Source organism: Aythya marila (genome assembly GCF_965140915.1).
Source record: "Aythya marila genome assembly, chromosome: 12".
Taxonomy (NCBI): domain Eukaryota; kingdom Metazoa; phylum Chordata; class Aves; order Anseriformes; family Anatidae; genus Aythya; species Aythya marila.
This window is the reverse complement of record NC_139053.1, coordinates 18,452,303-18,477,947: the sequence shown is the minus strand read 5'-3', so window position 1 is coordinate 18,477,947 and position 25,645 is coordinate 18,452,303. Positions and strand designations below refer to the sequence as shown.

Genomic DNA, 25,645 nt, shown 5'->3' with positions numbered 1-25,645 from the left:
TTTACAAATTAAGGATGCTACTCTGCTTAGTAAGGATTTTAAGCTATGTTAACTACTTAGCTGCATCCTCTGGAGTAACTCCTTATCTTACTAGTACCTGCTTGTCTAAGGGAAGTGTGATAAACATGCAGTGAATGCTTTCTGTTTGAAGACACTTTACAGGACAAACGGCTTTCATACTTCAAGGTATTTATGTAAAACAGGTTTGGGCTCTAGTTTCTCTACCCAAATGCTGACTTTTTCCCCTAGTTCTATGGTTTGAGATACAAACAGAGCCCAATGTTACAGCTGGCAAGGAAGTGCATCACTTACAGAGCAATAGGTTAGACTTCATTACCTGAGATGCATGGTGCATGTTTTCTGACAAACAGTTGGCATCTTACCCCACTACTAAAATATTTTTAAATTATGGTTTTGAACTTTTCATTACGAAAAATTATTAGTCCAATAAAGCAGAAACTAATGAAGTACTGACTTCCAAGAACATTGATTTAATTTAGAGTGGGATTTGACAGGAAAGCCAGGAAGAGATTTTTGCTATGAATCAATTCTGGCCCTAAATGTAGGCCTGTTGTGAGTTAGTTATAAAATATCAAGTAAAATCAGGGCTTTGCAACCACATATTATTCTCTTTTTTTATTAAACAGGTGAAAATCCCTAGGATATTTGCGATGGAGAAATCAACAAAGGAACTTGAAAACTTTGTTTTGAATTAAAAAAAAAAAAAATCAAGCTTTCTTTCTGAGAACTGTGGACCATATGGAATTTATTTCCACTAGATTTATTTTCTTACCATTGATGAGTATAAATGTACATTTAATTTCTAGAAAAGTAATCTACATGATGGAGGAACTGGAAGCAATGTTACACAAGTACAGATGCAGCAGGAATGCTTGCAGTAGGACTTGTTTTCCTGGTATAGCTGTTTCAAATCAAAGTTATCAGCATTTATATCAGATCAAATTCATCATAGACAGTAGAAAAATAAAACATTGTGATGTTAGGTGAAATTCAACCCAGTCCTCAATGGTTTTCAACTCTTACACTGTAGAATGGCAACTTTAAAATATCTTCCCGAGCCACTGAAATGACCTGAGTACAAAGTGTTCCCCTTTTGATGTGGGTTTGGATGCTCTTCCCAGCTCCTCTTTCACTCAGTCAGATTGCATTGTCATAGTGTCCTCTGTCTGAGGATCTCAAAGTGCTTCACAAGCGTCAGTGAAATAAGCTATGGCTGGGCACCGTCATTTCATCTTTGTGGTGAGCAGGGATGGTGCTTGTGGGGTGGCAGATACGTGCAACGTGACAGAACAAAGAATTCTCCGTTGTGTCCTAGATTCAGTGTGAGACCATCCTTAATGCCTTGAGAGCTGCCCAATGGAGGTCATTGGACTTTTGCACAAATGTAGAAATCCAGCAGTTGGCTTTCTAATGACGGTTAATTCATGTGAATAAATGCTGTACCATAGTGAGAGCGCCTGAGGAACTTTAGAGATTTTATAGAGATTATTTTCAGTAGCTGTAGCATCGTTAATAACTGGTCACTGCTGACTGAGATGTACACTAAATTCAGAAAGACTGTATGTTTTAAATACAAACATTTTTAAATACATGGATCACAAAAGACCTGCCTCCTCCTTATCTGACAAATTCAGAGCTATAACTTTTAGGTTACAGACATTACAAAGATTTAGAAAAACTGCAGCAAAATCACACCTATGTAGCGGGAAAAGCTTTTTCTTTTTTGCATTTTCGCCAGGACTGTTGCTTCTTCCAAATATGGTTGCAGTAAAAGTTTGCAGGAAAGGCAAAGAAATGATTTGGTAAGTCAACAGCTTCTTGAGCTTGCTGCCAGTTGTGGGTTTTTCCAGACCAGGCAGCCATAGACCAATGCAGAGGTCTTGCTGCCATCTTGCAGCAGTGTTAGATGCAACAAATGGACTCCATACACATTGGAAATCATGGAATACAACAACATAACAACCAGCATTAAAGTTGGCTGGTCTACATGGAAGAAGTATTACAGCTGTGTGACATAAGAAAGCCTGTAAGGATTATGAAGGTAGTCATCCTAAAGCTTAACTTGCAGCAAGAGAAATGGGAATGTAATTAATTTTTTAATGGGGATAGACCTTTCTATACTGCCAATTCAAGACAGAATGTATTCATTAACAATTAACAGGAGCTGTGTAAGGCGTTTGTTTCCATAAAATAGCAAAAGGCTTCAAAAAGGCGCAAAAGGCTTCAAAAGGGTGGTGATCACACTGAGTTAGATGACAATATGTGCAGTCAAAAGCCCTGCTCCGAAGAGCTTACAGTCTTGGTCCTACTGAAAAGAGCATTAACCGCAATCCCTTGTGAACTGGGGGTGACAAATGAGGGTGACGGCGGCGGGATGACCCATGGCGAGGCTCCTGCTGCAGTCTGGTGTCTGGTGCTTTACTCACGGACAGGAAAGTGTGTGACCGACAGGTCCGGTGACAGGCAGGGTATTGCCGTGCTTTGCCTCTGCAAAAAGAAAGGGCCCGATTCACTTTCAGCACGGTTTCCACATTGCTCCCAGCTTCTCCTTCCACTCTCCCTATAAAATCTCCTGCTTGGGTATAACTGTCTGAGGCAAGAGCTGCGCTACAGCGCTGGGGCCTGCGCTAGGGCCTAGTTTATAGTCTTCACTGCCTGTGCTTGTAGAAGGAGATGGAAGGGATGGTTCAGGAGATGCTGTGGGAGAGAAAAGAAACAGAATTAGAATGGCCTTTGCTGCTGGTCAATAGAGCAGTGTCCAAATAAAATCAGCAAACCATCCTACGAACCAAGGAGCAGGAGCTTTGGAGTGGTGGTGGGGGGAATCCAGCCCCAGTTCAGGCATGTTCTTCCTTCCTGGGTTGTAATGAGGCCTAGGAGGGGCTGATAGGTACACACCAGCTCTTCCCAGTATTTTGCCCTTGGGAAATGCTTGTGCCCAGTTGCTTTTTATTCCTTACTCTCTTAATCAGAAGAAAGCTCAACCTGCTGGCAACTAGACTTCATTTACAGAACTCAGTGTCTACATCAGCATCTCTCTTAATTTCCCTTGCTGCAAGGTGGCTTTAAAAGAAAAAAGAGACAGAAACCTAAAACAAGATACCTACATTAATATGGTCAAGAAACAGGAAAACACACTATTAGAGGTGTATGAGCAAAACTTGCAAGAGGAAGCTGTGTAAGGCATTGTGATTACGAGGCGGCAGTAATTGTGAAATTGCAAATCATGCTCTGCTTTTTTTTTTTTTCTTTTCTTTTTTTTTTTTTTTTTCTAAATAGCATAATCTGTTTGCTACTACAGTGGATAAATGCCTTAACAAATAGCAATTGCCTGGCAGCAGTGTCTGGAGTGGTTGAAGATGGTCAGTTGTTCAGATTGGATGGTGTTCTGGCTGACAGCAACCAGAATGCTTTACTTAAGGAAACTCTTGCCACTAACTGTCTGTGCACCATTGTGGTATTCCCCAGTGCTGTCTACATTAATAGACACTCACCGTCACCACTCTTGATTTTATTTATTTATTTATTCATTCATTCATTTATTTATTTATTTATTTATTCTTGGGATGTTTAGTAGCATCTCAAAATCCCTTTGGCTCATGCTATTAACTGAAAATCTCAGCTTCTCTGTGGAGCGTGTTTCCAGACTTCATGCTAAAGGAAGTCAGCAAGGGGGGAGATGTGAACTCAGATCTAAGTGTAATGCTTAAATATATAAATAAAAAAAAATAATAAAAAATTAAAAAATAAACTTAAACTTGATTTTCTTAACCAATTCTCCTATCCAGTCCCTTCAATAACCTGACACTAGTAGCACAAAAATGGACACATACGGTCTGGGACGGTGTGAATCACAGAGCTCATGTTGCTTGGGAGGACGTGTCCTGGCAGCTGTTCCAGGTTGAGGTTGGGAGGTCCGGACTGGTATTGGAGGTCGATGGTGGATCCTGCAGAGGAATTGGATAAGGACATTGTTCTTTGCATAGTCACCGAGAAGCCAGATGCTCTGGCACAAGCATCTTTTTTCAGGGAATGTGGGAGACCTCTGTGGGTGGGGGTTAATATCTTGGCTCCTCTTTGCTTCCTTCCTGCTCTCAGCCCTTTCAATGTCCAGAGACAGCCCTCCCAGATGGCTGTGGTTTCAGCTAATAACCAACCGTGCTGTTCATCTCTGTGTGTACTTTGCAATTACCGCTCATATCAGGGTTTCCCATAAAGTTATGACTTTTGCATAGTGCTAGCAAAGATGTGTTATCTCTCTGCAAACTGCATCAGTTTCGTAGGTTGACAAAAAGTCAAGCTCCCAGTGGCGTGAAGCACACAGGATGTACCCACTTCTAAATTGTCCAAAGATCAGATTTTCAGAGATAGACTGGCTCAGAGATAGAACAGCTCAGGGATTGGACTTGAGTGAGAAGACCCCATGTTTGAGCTAAAATTCAAACTGAGCCTTCACTTCCCCTCCTCCCAGGACCAGGTTCTCCCTACCATACATCTGCCAGAGGACAAAAACCCTGGCAAGAAGCCCCATAATGGCTTTGAAATAGAACAGCTCTGCCATCCTTCCTCAGCAGGGTTCGTACCTCCCAGCAGCATCTCCTGCAGCAAGCTGTCAATCCTCGCCACGCCAAAAAGCTTCACGAACTGGACCTGCTCTATCATCTGCCAGGTGATGCTCTGCAGTGGGGGCAGCAGGAGGAGGATGTCACTGAACCGGCCCCGGGAGTCATACTGGCGGTCGTTGATGTAGTCTTCCAGGTTGACTTGGACCTGGAATCGCATGTTCTTCACCTTCCCGGGCTCACTCAGGCCTTTGCAGTCTGGGGAGGGGAGGAAGAAATAAAATTAATTGATGGCCTTTGCAGCCAAAAAGTGTTACTCTGGCAGTCAGGCTCTGTGGAGGAAAAAGGCTGAGACCCAAGTGACTCCACTGGCTCTCTCTGAGTGTACAAGTTTATCTGATAGATTTACATCAGGTTGTCACTACTTCATATCTTAGATGGAGTAAGATATTTGAGGGGAAATAGTAAGAGCTTGATTCAGATGGATATATCTGGCTACAGCCGTAAGCGAAGAGGAAGGATTTAAAAGCGGAACTGTATTTGTCCAAGTAAACAGCCTGGGATTTTCGCCTGAAAGTTTTGAGTCCCAACTACTGCCACTAAATCCACACAGGTTTAGAGTTTATCTGTTGTAAACACATGAGCTCTAGCATCAGATTCTTGTCTGGATTTCCTGTCTTTGACCTGCAGTCGATCCATTTTCCATGCACTACCAGTCCAGTTTTGCTTAATCAAGTAAATTTTCAAGGGTAGGCTGAAGTGTCAGGATTTACAGCTCTCCACTCCTGCTTTTCCTGCTATCTAAAATTGAGATTTCTGGCTCGCTGGACTGTTTCCTTCAGTCTACAAAGAACTGCCAAGCAATACATTTTAGGGATCATCATGCCAAGAGATTAAATAGAGTAGTTAGCACGTTATTGTATGTCAATGTGTAACTCCATGGACAAGCCTACTTGTTAGCATGAATGAATTTCACTTCTGTGGAACTTTGCACTTTTTCCTTTCAGATGAAATCACAACTCATTGTTGCAACAATCTAAAGCTTCATTGAGATACCAATCAGCTGAGAAGGTAATTTGCAGACTGCTTTTGATTACACCATCCTTACACAGGTTTGTGGCAGGCTCTTTGGCAAGCCAAAGTTCATGATGTTTGTAAAACTCCTGTATCTCGATTTTAAATCAGAGAACACAGCAAAAAAATGATTAATGGGAGATGATATGCTAATTTTCCATGCTAATAGATGCCAACGACAAAAGGGCGTTGTTCTCAACTTGGTATTGTTTCCCATCTCTTCTCCAAGCTACAAGGCAATACACAATAAAGTGGTTCAAATGCAGTACCAAGGGCATCGTACCTGAGCTGGAATGAAAACCCCCATGTTTGAGGAACAAGAATGTAGCAAAGGTTCAAAGCAAACTTTTATTTTCCTTTGTGTGTTTCCCTGCTCTCCTCTCCACCCTGAGCTGCCCTCAGCCAGGACTGGCTGCCAGCAAGCTCCATTAACAAACATCCTTGATATTTCTGGGTACTCAATACCCCGAACAGTCCAGCTGCCTGTGGTTTTTAAAACTCCTTTCTGAACTCATGGATGCTTCAAGCTGCTGCTCAATTGATTCGCTTAGCTTATGCATAATTCAGTATAAGCACATATATCCTCAGTAGGCATCTCTTTCATTTCAGACTGATGGGCTTTCTTGAAGCCACCCTGCAGTAGCAGAAAAACTCCTCTAAGGTCTGCTGAGACTTGCACATTGGTCTGGCTGGTGTTACTACGTCCTAAATAGCAAAGTGTTCGGGAAGAGGCCATTTCCAACATGTCCTCGCTGCACTGCTAAATATTGCTCATCACAGCAGAGACAGAGTGAAATACAGAGAGCTGCTGCCAAGGGGTTTTCCTGGTTAGAGTGTCCTCAGCCTCGCTGGGCTTCACAGCCTGCATCTCTGGCTGCTTTCCCCACTACTTCTGTTGCCTCCTAATATTACTTTCTTTGCAAGTGTGCTTTTCAGGACACTCTGAGGGAGAAAGGAAAGTAGCTCAGAATCAACATCAGTGTTTTCTAGAGATGTCCTGAAAGATGTTTCCCTGCCCATATATGCTCCACACTGACAGGTGCAACAGTAACTCCCTGCACTGTGTCTGTGGCACCCATCACGCTCATACCCATGGGGTGAAGCTCTGTAGAGCTCCTGCTTCACCCATGAGGCAAGAAAGCAGTCCAGAAATTTTTCTTTACTCTGCTGAACAGCTCACTAACCTTGATGTGACTCTGAAGTTAGACATTACATTTAGAATTGCAAAAGCAGGAGGAAGAGCTGCATTTCCCCACCTGTTGCCCCATTTCCCATAGCCTTTTGTAACACACCAACCCTTTCTCGAGCCCCAAGCTTGCCCCAGCAAGCAGGATGAAGCTCACCTGGGTCAAAGAAGATTATGGCTTTAAGGCAAGCGTACTCATTGTCATCAATCTGGATGTCCCGCAAGGGCTTGACCAGCTCGTCCAAGATCCTGGTGGCCACACGAGCAATTTCCAGCTCCGGGCAGTGCATGGGGATGATGAAGTCATTCCCTGGGGAGATGAGAAATCCAGATTTGGACACTTGCTCCAGCTTTGCAGACACGGCCTCACCCAGAAGCCATCCAGACCCCTATTGCCAGGTAGTCCCACTGCCCACGCACAGCAGATTTCCAGTATGCAGCTTCATGCTCAGATTGATGGAGAAGCAAGCCATGGATGTGCTTCTTTGGTCCTTAATTATCTATTTTGCACATGTTGGTGCAGTCACACCATACACAAAGCCTGCTCCATCTTCTGCTCTGATTTACCCTCTGTTATACCTAGCATCTGTTTGGAAGTGGTGTTGTATCTTTATTTTTGGTGCATTTTTTTAAACAATATTCTCCCTCCCACTCTTGCGTTAACACGTTGCTGTCAAGGGCAGTATTCTCCTTTTCCCAAGAATAATCCCATCTGTATTTTTGGTGGCAGAGAGTTACATGAAAAGGCTACTTATTCACACTATCATTTTTAATAGGCCTGTGTGCTAAATTTTTCAGCACCAATACCCAAATAGCTCACTGCCTGGATCTGGCAATTAGTTAAAAAAAAAAAAAAAAAGGCAAAACAGTTTGAGATCCCACTTAATATTGGGGTTCTCTCTGCCACAATTTCATGTGTGCAAATTATAAAAGCAGGAATGCTTTCACTACTTTACCTAGTAATAGAAAATCAGTGTACGGTATGGATCGCTTGGCTACCCCCAGGAGCAGGTGTTCCCCTGCGTGGGCTCTGAGCAAGGCGACCTGGAGGTGGCACAGAAGACAGAAATGGCATTAAGTTTTCAAAGCAGAGCAGAATGGTGAGCTGTTGCTGGTTAGATTCAGCCAAATTCAGTGTTTGTTTAGATCTGTCAGATCTACAGATTAAGTACTATTAAGAGCTAGAAATTATTAGGAAATCTTCACTGTCCAGAAGTGCTATAATTTACTAGGATATTTTCACTTTTCAGAAGTGCTATGTTCACAACAAATAAAAGTTTTCATCTGAAAGGGCAAATAAGGCTTTGGTTTATTGGAGTTATTCTGAAATAAATGTTTTTTTATATCCATCCACCAGGTTTCAATAAAAGGAACACCTTTTTGCTTGGGTCCTTGTGCATCCTGGAGTGATCAGCTCCATATTCTGGGGCATTTTGGCTACTGGATTCATTGTTAATCACTCCCTTGTCCATTATTATTATTATTGTCCTGCAATTTTATTGCTCTCTGCAGGGTGATCTCTATATTAATGTCCCCGTTGGAAGGTAGGGCTGGGAATGTGTGTGGGAGGCAATAGATGTGCGGGGGCAAGGCATTTGCACGTCACCTGGTCGTCCAGCGGCAGCTCACAAAACGCCGGGATGTATTTTGCCCACTCCACTAGCACCAGGAGCTGCTGTTTCATGGACTCGCACACGTCGTTGATTGTCGCAACCTTCTTCATGGCAATGTCCGCGCTGTGCACCGGGCTCAGCGACGCGTACTGAAAGAGAAGCGACCCCGCTTAGCACTGGGACCACGATCAGTGCGATTTTCCCAACCGAGCATCCATTCCCATGCTCTTAACCACATCGTTCCTCAACAGCAGCCATCCACGGGTAACGTGCTGAACATTCCTGGACAAAAATCTCATCAGGCTTTTGACCAAAGGCTTGCAGCTGGGGCTAATCACTTATTCCCCAGACCAGGGCGAAGCCTCCACGAGGTGGTGCTCGGTCCCAGCAGACACCCGCCCTCCTCCGCCTCCTTCCCCCTGGCAGCCTCAGGACAAAATTTGCTTCATGTTCCCACAGCAGCCAGCAAAAATGGGGCTGAGCTTCACTGCAAGCCAGCAAAATGCATGAAATGCATCCAGCTTTCCCCCCCAGGTGGCTGTCTGGGACACAAAATGCCCATTTTGCTCTCTAAAGAGCTGCAAGGAGGGGACAGGGTTAAAATATAATTTTTGCAAAGGAAGCGGACGTATTGTTGCATGTAATATGCAACATCTGGACCATATGTCTCTGTGGAGAAAGGCTATTTGCACAGGAATTTAAAGGACACGCAGGGTGAGATTCATTGTGGAACGTGAAATAAGAAAGCTATCGGTGTTAGTTTAAGCCCAGCGGTTTTATTAGCTTTGTTTTTCTCCCCTAAAATTGTTGTCCTGGAAAAAAAAAAAAAAAAAATGAAAGATATAACAGACCATGATGGGAATGTTGTGTTCAGACCAGGGCACGTGAGGCGGGTTAAACTTCTGCACAGGATATGGGGAGTTTTAAGGGGGGTGGTAATACTTTAGGTGGGGGGCAGGGGGGACCTGGGCTCTGCAGCACCCCTCAGCCCTTGGAATTTCAGTTCTGCATCTCATACCCCAAAGGCTCCACCTGCTTCTTGCAGGATATGCTGTCTTGAGAAAGCACTGAGGATTTTTACTGCTTGCTTTTGGGTATCTTTAAAGCATTTTCTTCCGTCTGGCTCTGAGAGAGCCAAAGGAGGAAAACCTGGTGGGTTCAGCGAGTCCCTAACCCGGGAGGAGTAGCTGAAGGCCATATACTTATCTAAGGGGCTGCACCCACGTTTCATACCTGCTGTGCCATGGCCTCGGCCTGGGTGAGCACGTTGATGGACAGTGAGCCGTTGTCCTCGTAGCTGCTCCGGCGGATGCTGATCCTGTCCCGCTCATTCTGCACAGCTGAAACGAGAGCGCACAGCACTGCTGTTAGCTGGGAGACCGCACACGACTGACCGCAGGGTTCATGGGGCTCAGGGCAAGCTGGGGCTTTGGGATATCTGCTCCCAAGCTTCATCTCGTCTCACGGCATTGGAAAAGCTGTTCTCTGATCCCACCTCACAGCCTGCATGTCCCCCATCCCTGAGGCTTCACAGGTGGGGGTCCTTAGGGGACGTTGCCGCTGCTCACATGGAGTCACGTCATTAAAGCAGCTTAAAAGAAAGGAAGTTTCAGTCCACTGATCCCCCCTTGCACCATCCCTTGTTCCTGAGCTCCCCAAGCAGCCTGTGCCTTACTGACAGTGATGCAGTGAGGTTTTGGACACTTTACAGTGACCCTGCAGAGCAAAGATCAGCCCCAGGGTTTTGCAAACAGAAAGGTAGGGCTGTGCCATGCTGAATTAGAAAATAGGCTGATTTGGGGTTTAGGATTGTTCTACCCTTTAAACCACCCTTTCCCATAAACACAAGCTACATCCAGAGTCTTGCTCTCAGCCCTACATGGGGGATATCAGGGATGCACTGCACGTCAGCAGCTTCTTTTTGCACCATGCAACTGCTTCACCTCGGCTGCAGCCACCGAGTAAAGCAGCAGCAAGGGAAAATGCAGGGTTTAGACTTAAAGCAGCCATGGCTTCAGTGTTAGTTTCTCTCCTGAGCCCTATTGCCTCCGTCCAGCAGCAAACAAGCCCCCAGGGGCTGGAGAATGGAGCCAGGACCTGGGCTTGGTGTTTTCCTGACAGCTCCTCCATCTCAGCCACGTACAGCTCCAAAAGGCAACTGCCATCAGGGCAGAGGGAGCAGGAAGATTGAGCATGTGGTGCTAATAGAGCACAGCCCTCCTTCTTCCTCCAGCAGTTCCAGGCTGCTTTTTTTTTTTTTTTTTTTTTTTTTTTTTTTTTTTTTTTTCTGGGGGAATGACTCAGGCTGAGCTGTCACAGCACTCCTTACAGGGCTTTAACTCCTCGGAAACTAACCAGTGCAGCATTTGTCTCAACATGGCTGCAGATTTTTCCAGCAAAGATTTTGTTTTGTTTATTTGTTTTCAGATTCAGCAAAATCTGTCCCGTTTGCCCACTCTTTTTTCAAGAATTTGTCTCGATGCTGGGCCTTGCTGCAGAGCGAGAACCCTTCATTTCTCAGAGTTCTCAAAGGAGATGTGGGCACCATTTCTCACACAGGGTGGGAAAGTGGCTGGTTTTATGGGCTTCTTTTGCCAGCTCAGGTCAAACCTCTTATCTCTTTTCCCAACTGGCCTCTGATGAGAGGCCAACAAAGTGAAAGGGCAGAAAACAGGCAACAGCGACGAGATCAATATTTCCCATTATTGGCAGAAGTGTGGTGTTTGTTTTCCAGGATTTGGGACACAGCCTTGCTGGCAGCCAGGGCCTTCTGGCAGCTGAACAGAGCGTGCTGGGCACGGGGCTGCCGGGATCAAAAACCAAAGCCACTTTTGTTTTTTTCACCCCCTCCATGAAAGCCTGAATGATCGGTACATCGATTTGGAAGAGGTGCGATGCACAATTGTGTAGCAATGGAGCCTTTTCAGTCTAAAGATACTTTCTGGAGGCAATGAAATATTGATTTAAACAAACAAAAAAAAACGTAGGTTAAGGTAGGAGACTCCACTAACTGACCTGAGATATCGGCATGTGTTACCCTGTGCATGGGGGTGGTGGAAGAAGGCACTCGGGCAGGGCTCCCCCCAAGTCTGAGGGTGGTTATAGGAAATACACACATTACCTATGATTAATATTCAGCACAGATTAATCCTTCACTGCTTTTCTCTGTCCACCAGAAAGCATCCAGCCTTGACCAGAAGCCGGCCCGCCCGCACATATGGCATCGCTGCCATCCTTGGAAAGTCCCTGCCCAGCCTTTCACGGCTGGCTTAGTAGCAGATGCTCTCTGGGGCAAATGGGCTCTTTTATGTAATTCCAAGAAAAGTTACCAATTCTGCCTTTCTAATCAAGCAACGCACATTACATGGGTCCCCCAGACCAGCCCTGGGCCCTGATGGCAGACTCCTTTAAGAGCCTGCAGCCTGTTTTTCTCCTGGGTGCTTTTATGGCACGTATTTGAATGCTTCCCTCATGCCCTGATAAGCCCAATCTTCAAGTGTAAGTGGATGGCACCGGCCGACTTTCTCAAGGTGATTTGGGTGTTATCACTGAAAGTACCCAAGGTGCTGTGGAATTAGATACAAGAGGGAGTTAATATTTTACCTGCCACAAAAATTAATCTGTTGCTGTGGGGTAATTATATTGCTATATTTATTGTGCTTGTAAAAAGGAAGGAGTAGGTCATCCATGGTGAGGTATCACTGGTGCTGAGGGCGCTCAGGCTCAGACGTGATCGTGGCTGTTCAGTGAATAACTTTAAGCAAACATGCAGGAAGGACTAAAATCCCAGTGCTGTCTCCCACTGTTTCCAGAAGAAGCTTTGCTCCCTCATCTTTTTTCTCTCTTCCCATCCTTTGCCCAGTGCCCTGGTTTCCCAAGCCAGCACATCCGAGGGTCACGGTCAGGCTCCCAGCGGAGGGGCAGTGATGTCTGTGGTGTGTGTGGCTCTGGGCCCCAACCCAAAATAGCTCGGAGGCCCTGCAAGGAGCCCAGAGCCATGCAGATGGGTGCCAGGGATGGGAAGGGCCACTGCAGCCCCATGCAAGGGGACGTCAGCAGAAAAATGTCTTTGTGATACTGCTGGCCAGAGACAGCATGTCCCCAGCCCAGACTTTTCCCCCAGGGAATTTGTAGGGAAGGCAGGACGATGCCCACATCTCCCTCCAGGGAATTTGACACGTCTCGGCTGTGGGAAGCAAACGGGAAAACAAACATCTCCTCCATCTGACATTTTAATATTCAGATCAAGTCCAGGCCCTTTTGCCATGAGCGCATCAAGGGTGACAGCGGGTGGGCTGTGGAGCTCGCTGCAGCTCTTGAGTAAACAGCGGTATGTTTGTGGGATTGCAACAAGCCCGCGTTTCCCAAACATTTTGTCCTTGTTACCTTGGCACATCGGTGCAGAGCATGTGACAAGGAACCTCCGGGGAATCCAATAAATACGAACAGAGGCATTGATTTGATGGGAACAGCACCAAACCAGTAACTTTCCATGGTAACTGCTGAGGTTAAAACCCTCCTTTGCCACCTGCCTACATGGGAGGTACTATTTCTATTATAAATCCACTAAAAAAAATCCTCATTCAATGTTGATGGGATTGGAAGTGTATTAAATGAGATGTGGATGTGTGTGTGCACAAATGGAGAGCAGGAGGAGGAAGGTGCAGTGCCCCAGTGTGGTGCTGGCACTCACAGTGCTTCCATCTCCACTGACAGATTTACTCCTTCTTGCTGCTGAGTTAATTTATATGCACAAGTATATTTTCTTTCCCTAGGCTATCTTTGATTTTGTAGGTGTGGTACATTTTATTTGCACGTAAAACCCAATGGTACATGCACATTTAATCCTTTCACGTGCAGTGGGCTGATTTATGACTATCGCAAACTGGGGAAGATCCTTCAACTCGTCCATCTCCCTTTGCAATAAACTGTGGTCCCACACTGCTGCAAGCTGACAGAAGAGATTCGCAAACAAAAGGGATGAAACAAGATAGAGGCCCTGTGAAACACTAATAAAACCATCCTATAAACCTATCCAATTTAACAAGAATAAATGAATAATAGCCTCGAGTCCTCCTACTGTGATGTGGCAGTGATACAATAATTCTTTTGACTTCTGCATAGATCTAAAGGATTTCATGTACATTCATAAATTACTTTAAAGGGCTGAGAGCTTAAATATTAACCTGTCTTTCTTCACCAGTAAACTGAGTCCTGACAGTACAGTGTTGGACATTTCAAAAGGCTTCAAGGTTATTAGGTGTCCAGCTCCATGTGAGCTGGTAGCCTGGATCATTGGAAAACTCACACCCTGCTAATTTATTCAAGGTTAAACATGATCTCAATAAGATGTTAAAAATAGTCTCTTACTGTATTTTTTTTTTTTTTTTGAGGAGTGGTTAGATATCAGATGCACTCCTCATTCACTGACACTGTAGTGACCAGAAACCTGTCCAGTATCGTTGTGCAAATCAACAGAAATCAAACTCTCTCCTGTGCAAAGAGAGAAAAGTAGAGAGAACAGACAAAAAAGGAAAAAAAAAAAAAAAAAAAAAAAGAAGAAAACAAACAAACAAACAAACAAACAAAAACAGCTATGCCATTGTTACACATGGACCATCCTGTGGAACTGTCCCAGCCCTAATCACAAAATGAGATGAAGGGAATGAATCTCCTGCAGAAACCCTTAACCGTAGTCATAGTCATAAGTCTTTTCCTCCTCATTTGTTTCAATTTTAATGATTGGTTATTTATTAAACTGAATTATTGATATCAAAAATGTAATTGCGATAGGAGTGTTTCTGAATAACATAATTTCTAGGAAATCTAGAGACGGGATTTTCCACAAGTCTCAAATTTTGGCCCTTTTTGTTCCTGCTGGCTCCAATGGGACCTGGATCCCTTCTGGCCCAAGCAGTAGCTGGATGCTTTGGACATTCCTTCTCCAAGATTTCTCTCTGGAGGCATAGGGTTCATGTGGGACATTCCTGGTCCTTTCCAAAAGCAGAATCAAATCCAGAGCATACAACCAAGACAATCTAAAGAACTCTACTGATGCTTTTCTCAGTGAACTCTGCCCAGCTGCCCCAAACTTATGCTGAACATACAGCCTGGAAATACCATGCTGCCAGTACCAGCCCACAGTGATACCCTTAGCCATGCACCTACACAATTGCCCCTACAGACAGCCAGTCTAAAGCTAGTTCATGTTTTTGCATCACACAGCTTTTTCTTTAGGCAGAAATTTCCATTCTGCCAGGCTGGTTAATATAGTCCCTCTCCTTCTCATATCCAGAAGAGAAGTTTCCAGCAGGGGAACAAAGAGAAAGAAAGATCCAAATGTGTCACATCATGTCTTACAACACAGGAAAATTGGGAAAAAATAAAAAATAAAAATCTCTGAATCCAGATCTCCATCTTATCAGTTATTTTTTCCAGGATGAGAACATCTGGGGAGCAGCAAGTTTTCCAACATTGCACATAAAACCATTGAACAGTGGGTCAGCAGGGTGCTGGTGGTGGGAAGGGGTGAGGGTGACACAACCCCACTGGCCCCACCCCAGGTGTATTGTCACGCATAGGCCAGGAAAATGATCATTTCCAGCTTCTTCCCCTCTACGGTGAATAAACACTGTTGTTACCACACCCTGGAAAGTCTGATTGCTATTATATGGGCTGGTTGAAAAACGATGCGACAGAGAAAAAGTTTCAAGGTGCTGTGTGCCAGTGCTGGGACAACCTGACATAACAACCTGAGTGTGGATGTCACAACTCTGACATAAATCGGTGAACAGCACTGAAAAAAGATTATGTACAAACATTTGTATCATCCTTATTCTGCTCTATCCTAAGACGTGGCTTCTCTTTTTTTCCCCCAGTGCTTTGCAATACTGTTTAATATTAATCTAGAACCACCCTAAAGCAAATAACTGTGTTCTTTTTGTGCACACAATTGTGCAAGAAATATTTTTTTTTCACAGTTCTGCACATATGTTTTGGATACAGCTTCGGTCAGCTAAGCTAATTTCTGCAAAGCAGTTGCTCAAGGTGCCTTAAAATCTTCTGTACCAAACACATGAGCAGTTTGGGAGCACACAACCTGACCATGCACTCATAAAAACGTTGCAAAGAATGTGGCTATGTGGAACTTGAAATGAGTCATCTTCCATCAAGCTGCAATCAATAATGAAGGAACGAGCCAAGGTTTTATAACTTTTACCATAAAACCAATAAAAATCATGCTTCAGCTGAAAGAAAGGAGCTGATAACCAGATTTCAGCTTTTCCAAGCTTACCGCATTGGCAATTGGTTTTGTCTCCACCTGGAACTGAACAGATCGGCTTTGGTTTGTTAATTTTACTGTGACGGTTACGTTTTTTCCCTGATATTGAATTTACTCCATTTCTCCTAAATTAAACCAACAGACATTTTTGCTACATTCGTGACCTATGCCAAACTGCAAGACACCCTGTTCTCCAGAAAAACATATGTTCAGAGGTTTGGAAAGAGATTCTTTTCATCATTCATGAAATCTTATGAATTACCAGAAATAAGTGACAAATTTCTCCCTGATTTCAGTGGAATTGTGATTTCACCCCTTAGGCGAGGGTTATTTAACTAGGTGGTATGGATTTTTACTGTCTAGTTTCTTCCTAGCTCCCTAATTCTTACACTGTTGATGGGCTGGAAAACTGCTCAAGTGAAGAGTGAATTGTAATCATAACTCAACTACCTGCATGTTGGTGGGGGGATATCCCATCTGCAATAGTACGTGAGTCTCTGCCTAGGAAGCTTGGAGTAAATAAAATAGTATCACCCATTCTCTCCCTCTGTGCAAACACCATATGACCAGAAATCAGAAGTGCTATGACATGTCCCAAACTTTTCCAGGAAAGTTGGCTGCAGAGAGCTAAGGAATAGGTTAACTGAAAGGTTTTTCCCCTCACTTAAGCATTAGGCACTATAACATCTAGTATTTCCTTTAGTGCATTGGAAAGACATTTCCTGATGGTCACTGGTATATCCAGATGTTCAACAACACTCCACCTAACTCTTACTACAGCCAGTGTGAATTTCACCAAAAGGCACCAGACAATACTGGGCTGGACCATCTGTACCGGCACTACTTGGCCCTGTAGTCATGCCATAGACACCATGAGGACAGAGCTACCGAAGGGGTTGACTCTGGCTCAGGTCCCATCTCGGGTGGACACAGGAGTCAGCTGCCTCCAGGAGTGCTGCCTGCGTGCCCTGTGCCATGGAGGAGCAGCTCTGGAGCTGCAAAGCATCATGTTTGGGCTAAACCTCATTCTAGTGGTTGCACCGAGCTAGATCTCTAGATTCATCTAGTTGAGAAATGCCTCCTACAGGGAGTTCAGAGCCAGAATCTGTTTTTAGGTGCCCTGAAGTATTCCCTGAAGAAGACAATCCCTTTCCCAGAATTAAAATATCCTGAAGCCTCCCAGGATGTGTGAATATTGGCACAGAGCCGTAGCTGAAATTCCAATCTGAAGAGATGGGAAATGGGGTTTTCAGCTGCAACACGAAGATATCTCTCACTAAGACACACAAGCACCACTGTGGGCCAGGGCTGCTGCTGCTATCCTCCGCAGTGGGCGTAGGGCCAGAAACAGCAGCAGGCAGTTTTGAATGGCCTCTTTGCACCTACCTTCCTTCTTCATCCCAGCTCTGAAGCACTTCTTCAGCCTGCAGTACCTGCACTGGTTCCTCTTGTCTTTGTCTATCACACACTGTCGGCTGAACCTGGGGAGAGATGAGAAAAGATGGAGCAACCAGGCTGGCTGGAACCCTGCTCCCCCCGAGCAGCCCCAAATACCTTCCCAGTCCTCACTAGGCTATACAATGCTCAATCCCAGGGCAGAGCCAAAGGGTTTGCAAAGAATGAATTGAATCAGCGTTGGCTTGGCCCACTTCCTCATCCTCCCCACCTCCATCTGGGAGAGCAGCAATCTCAGACCACCCACCCCGTGAGGACTGTGAGGATCTTGGCTGTGAAAGCGTGACTGTGACTCAAGTTGTGCTGGAGCCTGGTGGTGCAAGGATGACATCTCCTACTTTCAGATTATTTTGGGGTGTTTTCTGTTGAGGCTGGTCAGTCCCTCTTGTTAACAGTCTTACTTTGTGTAGAATAACTGCACTATGGCCCACAAGCCCTTTTGTGTCTATAGCCTAATTTTGAAGCAAGTGGCTTCCCAATTCCTATTAATTTCAACAGGAAATTTAGGAACCTACTTGCTGTTCAAGGGCTGGCCCATGTAGATTGGGCAGCTCTCATGACAGCGGGTGAAAGGATAAAAGAGGAATCTCCTAGGCAGAGAGGAGACAATGCAGGTTGCTCTGGGACCATTGGTAGGCTGTAAAAGCTGAGGCACTTCCCCAGGCTGGTAAAAAGCCAAAGGTAGAAAGGCCCGAAGACTTTCCAAGGAATTCATGTCTGCGATAAACAACAGAGCTCTGAGCTGCGCTAAATAGAGCGCAGCTCACCAAATAAGGATTTACAGACAGGCAAGCATTTACCGTTCGCTTGGCTTCGACCCTGCATATCCTCCCAAAACTGCCAAATATCACAGTGATTCATCAATTCCTGGGGAGGGACAACAACTCTGCTCCCAGGAGAATAAGAGCCAAAATTTCAAAGAAATCGGTAGTAGCTGTTGCCTCCTCCTGCTGGGATCCCACAGAGCCTGGGATGGGCACTGTGCAGGTGGACACTGATATCAGACTGGGTGTCTTTTGTGGCTGGTGTGTCCAAGAGTGATAAGTACCCCAGGAGCATTTAGAACAAGGAGGGTGACTCGCATTGCAAAAATTTGGAATGCCTGGGAGGAAGAACTCTGGAACAGAAAGAAAACTTCCAGGTTTTAATTAGAGATGAAAAGGTTGAGGGTGGATTTTTTTTTTCCCTTATCCTCTGTTAAAATAAACATCATTTTTCTAAGGTCAACCAAGATAAAATTTTAGATTTAAAAAATTATAATTTATCATGTCCTCTGTATAAAAAAAGAAGTCACTCAAATGTATACCTGTGTGCCAAAGTGGCTGTGTATCATCTCTGGTCCCTGCTACATTCTCAGAATGATTGTAAATTAATCAGTGATATGTCGGTGTACATAGTTTAATGTGTTTGAAATAAAAAATGGAGAAGCTGTGGGGGTGGTAGCGGCTCTGGGAGTGACACGTTCTAAGATATTTCTTGCTTTCATTTTGAGCATCACTAGGAAAATCAAAACCATTTTGAGAAGAAATCTCCCAAGTTTTGGTCCTTTGCCAGGATGTCTTTCCCTTGCTGGGCTGTGACGAGGTTGCGGTGTCACTCCACACCTGGAAGCTGTATCTGGGTTTTACACACACCAGTTAAACCTCAGGACTATGTTTCCTCTGATTCATAGCACGAGAAAAGCAGTGAATGTGAGCTCACAAAATGTATAGTACAGAGTCACAAAAGGTGTCAGCATTCACAATGTGACCGGGCTTAGCTCCCTGTCTTCTGGCCAAAGGCTAAGCTGCAGTATTATTGTTTGCATTCATGCCATGGTGATTCAGCTTCTGAGACAGGAGCCCCATTGTACAACCTGATCTTCACCCCAATTTCTTTACGGTGTCAATAAATTGCTGTTATTTATCACAGAAGGGGCAGGTACCTGCAGGAATAGACGTGGTTCTTGCGGACGCTCCTCCTGAAGAAGCCTTTGCAGCCATCGCAGCTGGACGCCCCGTAGTGTTTGCCAGTCGCCCGGTCCCCGCAGATGGAGCAGAGGGAGCCAATGCCATTGGCGAGCACGTTGGTGTTTGCTGATTCGGCCGGGATGGTCTCTGCGGGCAGAGAACAGGGCCCATTAGACGTCTCTGTGGTGGAGACCAGAAGGAGGTGATAGCAGGTTGTTTTTTTCAAGCAGATCATGCACTGAGCCTGCCCTCCCCACATATGTGCACATGTTGTGCTGCTGGTAAAGCCTCCAGATCACAGTCCTGCTGTTCTCTGCCTCAACTGAGCACAGCTCCCTTGGCTTTGCTTCTTACACTAGTGTTTTCCTTCACCTCTGTGAACAGAGAGATTTTAATGCACCTAACCCAGCTCACTCACAAGAACTGAACGATTACTACTACTTTTTTCTTGACAAGTGCAGAGTATCATAAAATATAGTGAAAAAAAAAAAAATCATTAACTTGAATAAATAGAAAGCAGAGAAGAGACAGAAAGGATGAACAACTTCATACACACAAGTGACAGAGATGAAAAACACCTTGAAACCTCCTCTTGAGACCACCTCAAGAGAGACAGCAGCTCCTACAAGGGGCACTTGGGTTCTCCTGAGTTTGGTTCCTTCTCTGATTTGCCCTCTGAAGGGTGCCATTGCTTTTCTCTGGTTACAGAGGGGTGCAGGAAGATCTGCCTTCTAAATTAGGCACCTAAAATTAGGTCGCATGAATGCCCACTGTCATGTCCCCTGTTTGCAGCAACTCATTTGGGGCAGGAATAGCTCTGCCTGGGCCACGTGTATACACCGCTGAAAACTCCCCTTTAAACTTCTCCCTTGGCCTTAACCACCAGCCTTGCTGCTCTCTTAATCCTCCTAATTTGAGGCACAGCTTGGGGAAAAAAAAAAAAAAAAAAAAAAAGGACACATGAGAAGGCGCAGATGACAGTGTTTACATCTTGCTGAGAGAAGGAATGTTTGTGGAGTCTGTCCTGACCTGGGCATTCGCTGCAGGATGATTTATGAATTTATCGCTCCTCTGGGAGCATGTTCTTCACTCCGGAGGGGCCAATCTCGTGCTACAGTGACCTAGGCAAAGGATGAGACATGTCCCGTCTCACAGGAGAGCTGGGTAGAAATGGGAACAGCTCAGCTGGTGTTGTATTGAGCAATGAGAAAATGAGAAAATTGCTCAAACGGGAGGAACTGGCACCTAATCTGGGTAGTCTCAGGAAGGTTTTCTACTGCATAATGCATAAAAATAGCTTTGGGTCATCCTCACACAACACTTCTATATACACACAGAGAGAACGTTATTTTTGTATGTGAACACACATCAAACAATTTATAGGGAAAATATTTGCTATGCAATGAAAATTGTAATCAAAAGCCAAAAAAAAAAAAAAAAAAAAAAAAGCCAATAAAGCTTTAGCTTTTTAAAAACTGCAAAGTTTGTTAGCTATGGCTAAGATGGAGATATTTTTAGCTAAGACTTGACAAATGTGAAGGTCAAGTCTCCTTTTGCTCCCTCAAAAAGACACTTCTCATCTATATTTCACCTTCTAACATAGGGATGAGTAAGTAAGTAGGTTGTAGTGCGATGGGAGCATCATGAGAATAAAAAATGACAGTACCGAAATAATTCTTAGGTTGTAATGACAGAAGTTGTGATTCACCTGCTCCCAAAATCCTTGTAAGATGCTCCAGCTCTGACTTTTGTCAGTAGGTAAGTGGCACTTGGGTCCTTTGCAAAAATAGTCTGTGTCAGAGATGCTTATTGGCAATTCAAATTGATTTTTTTTATTGATTTTAATTTTTATGTCGATTTGATAACTTTTTATTAAATAGACTGTACTAGGATACTCCTTCAAGGGTAACTGTGCTGCTAAACATTTTTGCATCTGTTGCTCCATCTATTTTTTTGAAGGAACATACGAACACAAACAAATGCACTGAATGTGCTGGATTCCGTTAAAAAATTGCACAACAAAAATGATGATAAGAAAGCCAATTGTATCCTTGCTCCACCCATGCTTTCTCTTCTGACTTCAGAATCAAGCCAAGGTCACACAATTTGGGTCTCCAATGGACTCTTCATTCTTCAGCTGGGTCCAGATTGCAAAATGTTCCCTGATGCTGGAAAGCATTTACTCAGCAGAGAAGAGTTTTTTTGTTTTGTTTTGTTTTTTTCCCCCTTACGTAAGACATGAGAGGAACTATTTGTTAATGCAAGTAAGACATTCATACTCTAGCTTTAAACCAAGTATTACAGGAGGCAAGACCATCGGATCTGAGCACGTGAGGGCCCATGGAAGTTATCAAACCAGATTTTGCCCTCACTTTTACCCATGAAATAACAAACAGGCCCATAATAATAGTTCAGTCTGTGTTAGGTAGCCACATGTGCTGTTCAGCTGAATTGGACAAGAATAAAAATTTTTAAAGATAAAGGAAAGCCTTAAGCCAGCATGCACATGTTATTTATGATGATTAATGTTAATTACAAAATCCTGTCACCAGCTAATGATGAGTTCCAAATGAGAATTAGCTCTGAAGAAAAGGCACAAACAAGATTGTATGCATCGGTTGATTTTTGGTGGGGCTTTCAAACCTACCCAGTATTTGGGGAATGTCTGGCTTTTTCCTGGACTGATCACTACTAAGAAAGGCAGAGGAAAGCCAAGACCCCTGCTGGCACTGTTGTGTGCCTGTGAAATCAGCTGAAAACTGCAGACCATTTATTTCAGCCCTGCCTGACACAAGCCAATAACCTGCTCAATGTTATTTAACACATTGTGCCTCTCTAGAGGGGTTGCTGCCTGGAGCTCAGCATCACACTGAGATATTCAGATGAATCTGGTCAGAGTACAGCTGGCTCACAAATGAAACAAGCTCATGACTGTCCTTGCCACCCAGGAGAGAGATGCTCAGAGACATATCAGTTACAGCTGTTCATCACCGTGGCATTACAGAACAACAACTAATCCATGCCAACACAGTATCTCTGAAATTTCTGCTGGAGAGGCGCAACTGATGATGTTCCCCCAGCAGATGCTCATCTCAACATGGTTTGAATCCTGAGCTGAGATAAAGACCTGTGGTTGTGGCCAGACTCCTCACTTGGAATTTCCCTGATGTTTGCTGGCATTAAAACTTGGGGTTTCAAGTACATGTCTTTTGTGAGCTACATATAAACAATGTGCAGTGCAGGAACCACAGCCTGCCTGGATGGTTAGACTTGATGATCTTAAGGGTCCTTTCCAACCTAAACCATTCTGTGATTCTACCTATCATTCTAGACATGATGAGAGTATCCCAGTGGCTTCATCACCTTCGGGGGCAACCAAGCTTGCAAACAGAATATATAAAATTTTTTGTTACATACTGCCTCAGTATGTAGGTCATTACCAAACCAGGGTTGAAATGATGATGCCAAGGTTCAGAACGATAAGAAATAACAGTGAGGATGGTCTCATGCTGCTGGGGAATGATATCTGGCTTTAATTCAGAGTTGGAGCTCTGCATGATACCTGACTCCTCAGAGCTGTTTGCTGCTTTTCCTTTCAGTTATGTTACTGGCTATTAAGCTCTTCAAGGAAATGCCTATCTCTTCTGAATGCACACTGTGAAGGAGAATTACCTTGCTGTACTTTCCAGATTTTGCTTATATGCACACAGAAATCCAAGCGAGTCTTGGCTCAAGTCTTGGATGCACATAATTTGCACACTCCAATGGGCAAAATACCTTTGACTTTTTTTTTTTCACAGTTTGAGCTGAGCCAGGTTGCAGTGGAGTTGGGAATGTTTTTTTTTGCCAACTTTGTGCCAAATTCTCAGGGATTAGCATGGTGCTTGAGTGCTGAGAAAGGAAAACGTGCACAACCATGGGAGAAAGTGTTCGCTGACACTTGACTAAAGAATTAGTGCAATATTTTAATATTGCTTCATATTTTAAGCAAGATGACAACTCTGACAAGAGCGCAAGGAAATGGGTATTAACAGCACATAAAAACAAAGTGAGAATACAGCTTGTAATGCCAGCCAAGGTAAAGGAAACAACTTTGTACAAAATGGGAAAATTTCTGCAGTTACAACACATGTTTTATAAAAGAAAAAAAAAAAAAAAAAAAAAAAAAAAAAAGGATTAGCATTGATTTTCATTCATTTCCTTTTGCCTTCTTTCTATATAAAACAGCTTTTTAAACTCCCCCTCTGCTCTCACAAAAGACTCTATTCTTCATTTTGAATTAGTTAGGCTCAAAATGTTTGGCAAATTATGAGTACATTAGAGGTGGAAAATACAAAATATATACCTAGGCAAATCTCAAAACTATAGCAGCTTCCTGAAGCAGAAAATTTAGCACCAGAATTGTTCCACATCATTAATCAACCTCAAAATTTTGATGAAATAATGTTCCAAAGAAGGAAAGAGTTGTTTTTAATGAAGTATTTCCTTATTTGAAAATATGTTCACTTTAACATTGCTTAGCATGTAAGAAACAGTTTCAATACTATTAAAATACATCCTGTTCGTTTTTACGTACACAGCAAAACTACCACTAGATTTAAACAGGGAAATATAGAATAATCTCTCACAAATAAAGATATCTTTCAGAGGAAAGATATGGTTTAAAACAAACCAATATATTTTTTAAAAATATGACTAAAATTGTTTTCAAACAATTTAAAAATATTTCTGAAACTACAGAGTTTCTGTGAACTGCTATTTAAGGTTACCTACAGGAGATGACTTGGCTGGTTAGAAATGTATTTCAATGCATGGACATTTGAGGTCTTTTTTAAAGTTATTTTTACAAACTGTAGGACACTTACCCAAGACAAACAAGCTAATTTCAAAACAGCTAGTTCCTGAGAGAACCAGTTACTCATTAACAGTTAGACAAATAACCCAAGACTGATCTAGATAAACTTCAGAAAAACTCAACCTGTCAGTTCCACTGAATGAAAAAAAAAAATACGTAAAGAGCTCCAAACAGGTTTTGGTACTGAATTTGAAAAATTGTATTGAATTTGGAGAAAATCTGTACCACTCCAAAAAGTAAAAAGTATCTAGTTTTTCAGCAGTGAGTGAAATATTTGTGTTAAATAACATTTCTGGAGTAGAGTGGTGGATGGAAAACTTTCTTCAAAAATAAGAAATAAGATCAAGCCTATCTGGATCTGGAGAAAAAAAAAAAATCCTTTATTTAAGGGCAGAGAGAGCTTTTCCTGAAGTCAACTTTAAATTTTAATTTCCTCAGGCCTTTTATAACTTTACTTGTCTCCTGACATAGTCCATATCCAACAATAATAAGTCTAAACATTTTATGTTACAGGCTATAGCCCTTCTGAAACTCCGATTTGTTTTGATGAGACATCTAATCAGAAAATGTGAAACTGAAAATCCCATCTCAATTTCACTAAGCTTCTTAACAAATTAAATGAAATGTTGCCAAAACTCTTCAGAGGCATTGCTAACATTGGGATTTCGTTCAGTTATATGATTGGTTCTATGTTATATGGCTAAAGTGTCCTTTATATTTCAGGCAGTGAACAGTTAATGTCCCATAAAAGTGTTTGCTTTAAGTTAGAATACCTTTGACTATTCAAATTCCGAATATCACACAACACGCTTTATTTCTGTGAACAAGCGGAAGTCTTTCTATATAAAACTTCATGACTCCTAGCCAAGTTCTTTATATGGCCTAAGGGCTGATGAACAATCTTGGTAGCAAGGAATAATAATAATAATAATAATAATAAAAAGGCAAGTGATCACTTGTATATCACTTCTCTATCTATGTACCTAGGAAGAACTTACATTAGACACATGGTGCATTGTGTGAGTAACAATGCAGGAGGCGTTTTTTTCCAAGGATTAAATATGAACCTAAGTTATATAGGGGAAAAAAATATAAATTTTAAGACAGAAATATTAATAATAGCTCCTCACATAACTCATACAGGGAGACAAATGCGTGGTGTGCCATTGAGAGCTCCGCCAACATTTGCAATACCTTGTTGGCTCTTCAGGACATGATGCTCCGCACACCAAGGAAAGGAATAACCTAAAAAGGACCAGGAAGTGAAGGGGACCCATTTCAGCCCAAATCTAACTGCAGATGCAACAGAGGTTGGCAGATCAGCTGCTTAAATATTACCCCTTCCACCCTTTGCCCCACACTTCCTACCTGTCTTTCCTAGGTGTACAGCTTTTTAACAAAGGTAATAGAGGTTATTCAAGAGGAAGCAAACAGAAATCTCACCAGTGTTGTTCGGAAGCACCCGAAGGTTTTCAAATTCTAGCATGGTATAAGAGGAGTCCAAGGAGTCGACGTAATCTGGCATATCCATGTCCATGATGGACTGACAAAGCTTCATTATTACTTGTCAACTGCAAGGGAAGCGGCAAAAACAGCCCTGCTGTCAATCACGGCCAAGTTTTTCCTCCGCAAAGAGACACCCCAGCCT

The 25,645-nt window shown here is 43.3% G+C and overlaps 1 protein-coding gene across 3 annotated transcripts; it reads right to left on the bottom strand.

The window, feature by feature from the left end:
* Positions 1–631: 631 nt before the first annotated feature.
* On the bottom strand, positions 632–25,645 carry LOC309882551 (hepatocyte nuclear factor 4-beta-like). 3 transcript variants are annotated; one of them, XM_082769750.1, is made up of 10 exons: positions 25,441–25,645; positions 19,118–19,322; positions 17,125–17,219; positions 9,690–9,796; positions 8,450–8,605; positions 7,800–7,887; positions 7,001–7,153; positions 4,605–4,841; positions 3,855–3,968; positions 632–2,718 (listed from the first exon to the last, which is right to left on the bottom strand). In XM_082769750.1, the coding sequence occupies exons 1-10, from the start codon at positions 25,553–25,555 to the stop codon at positions 2,582–2,584; spliced, it is 1,407 nt and encodes a 468-aa protein (XP_082625876.1). In that variant the 5' UTR covers positions 25,556–25,645; the 3' UTR covers positions 632–2,581. The 3 variants fall into 3 exon arrangements, with proteins under 3 accessions (XP_082625876.1, XP_082625877.1, XP_082625878.1); XM_082769751.1 differs by having other exon boundaries at positions 633–2,718; positions 19,118–19,289; positions 25,441–25,643; XM_082769752.1 differs by having other exon boundaries at positions 637–2,508; positions 25,441–25,642.

Bases quoted from the DNA above. Each gene is read 5' to 3' on its own strand.
- LOC309882551 (XM_082769750.1), bottom strand. From the start codon at position 25,555: ATGAAGCTTTGTCAGTCCATCATGGACATGGATATGCCAGATTACGTC. The intron at 17,220-19,117 runs GTACCTGCCCCT...ATCTCTCCCCAG, and splicing joins AACCACGTCTATTCCTGCAG to GTTCAGCCGACAGTGTGTGA. The intron at 2,719-3,854 runs GTATGTGTCCAT...TCTCTCCCACAG, and splicing joins GATTCACACCGTCCCAGACC to CATCTCCTGAACCATCCCTT.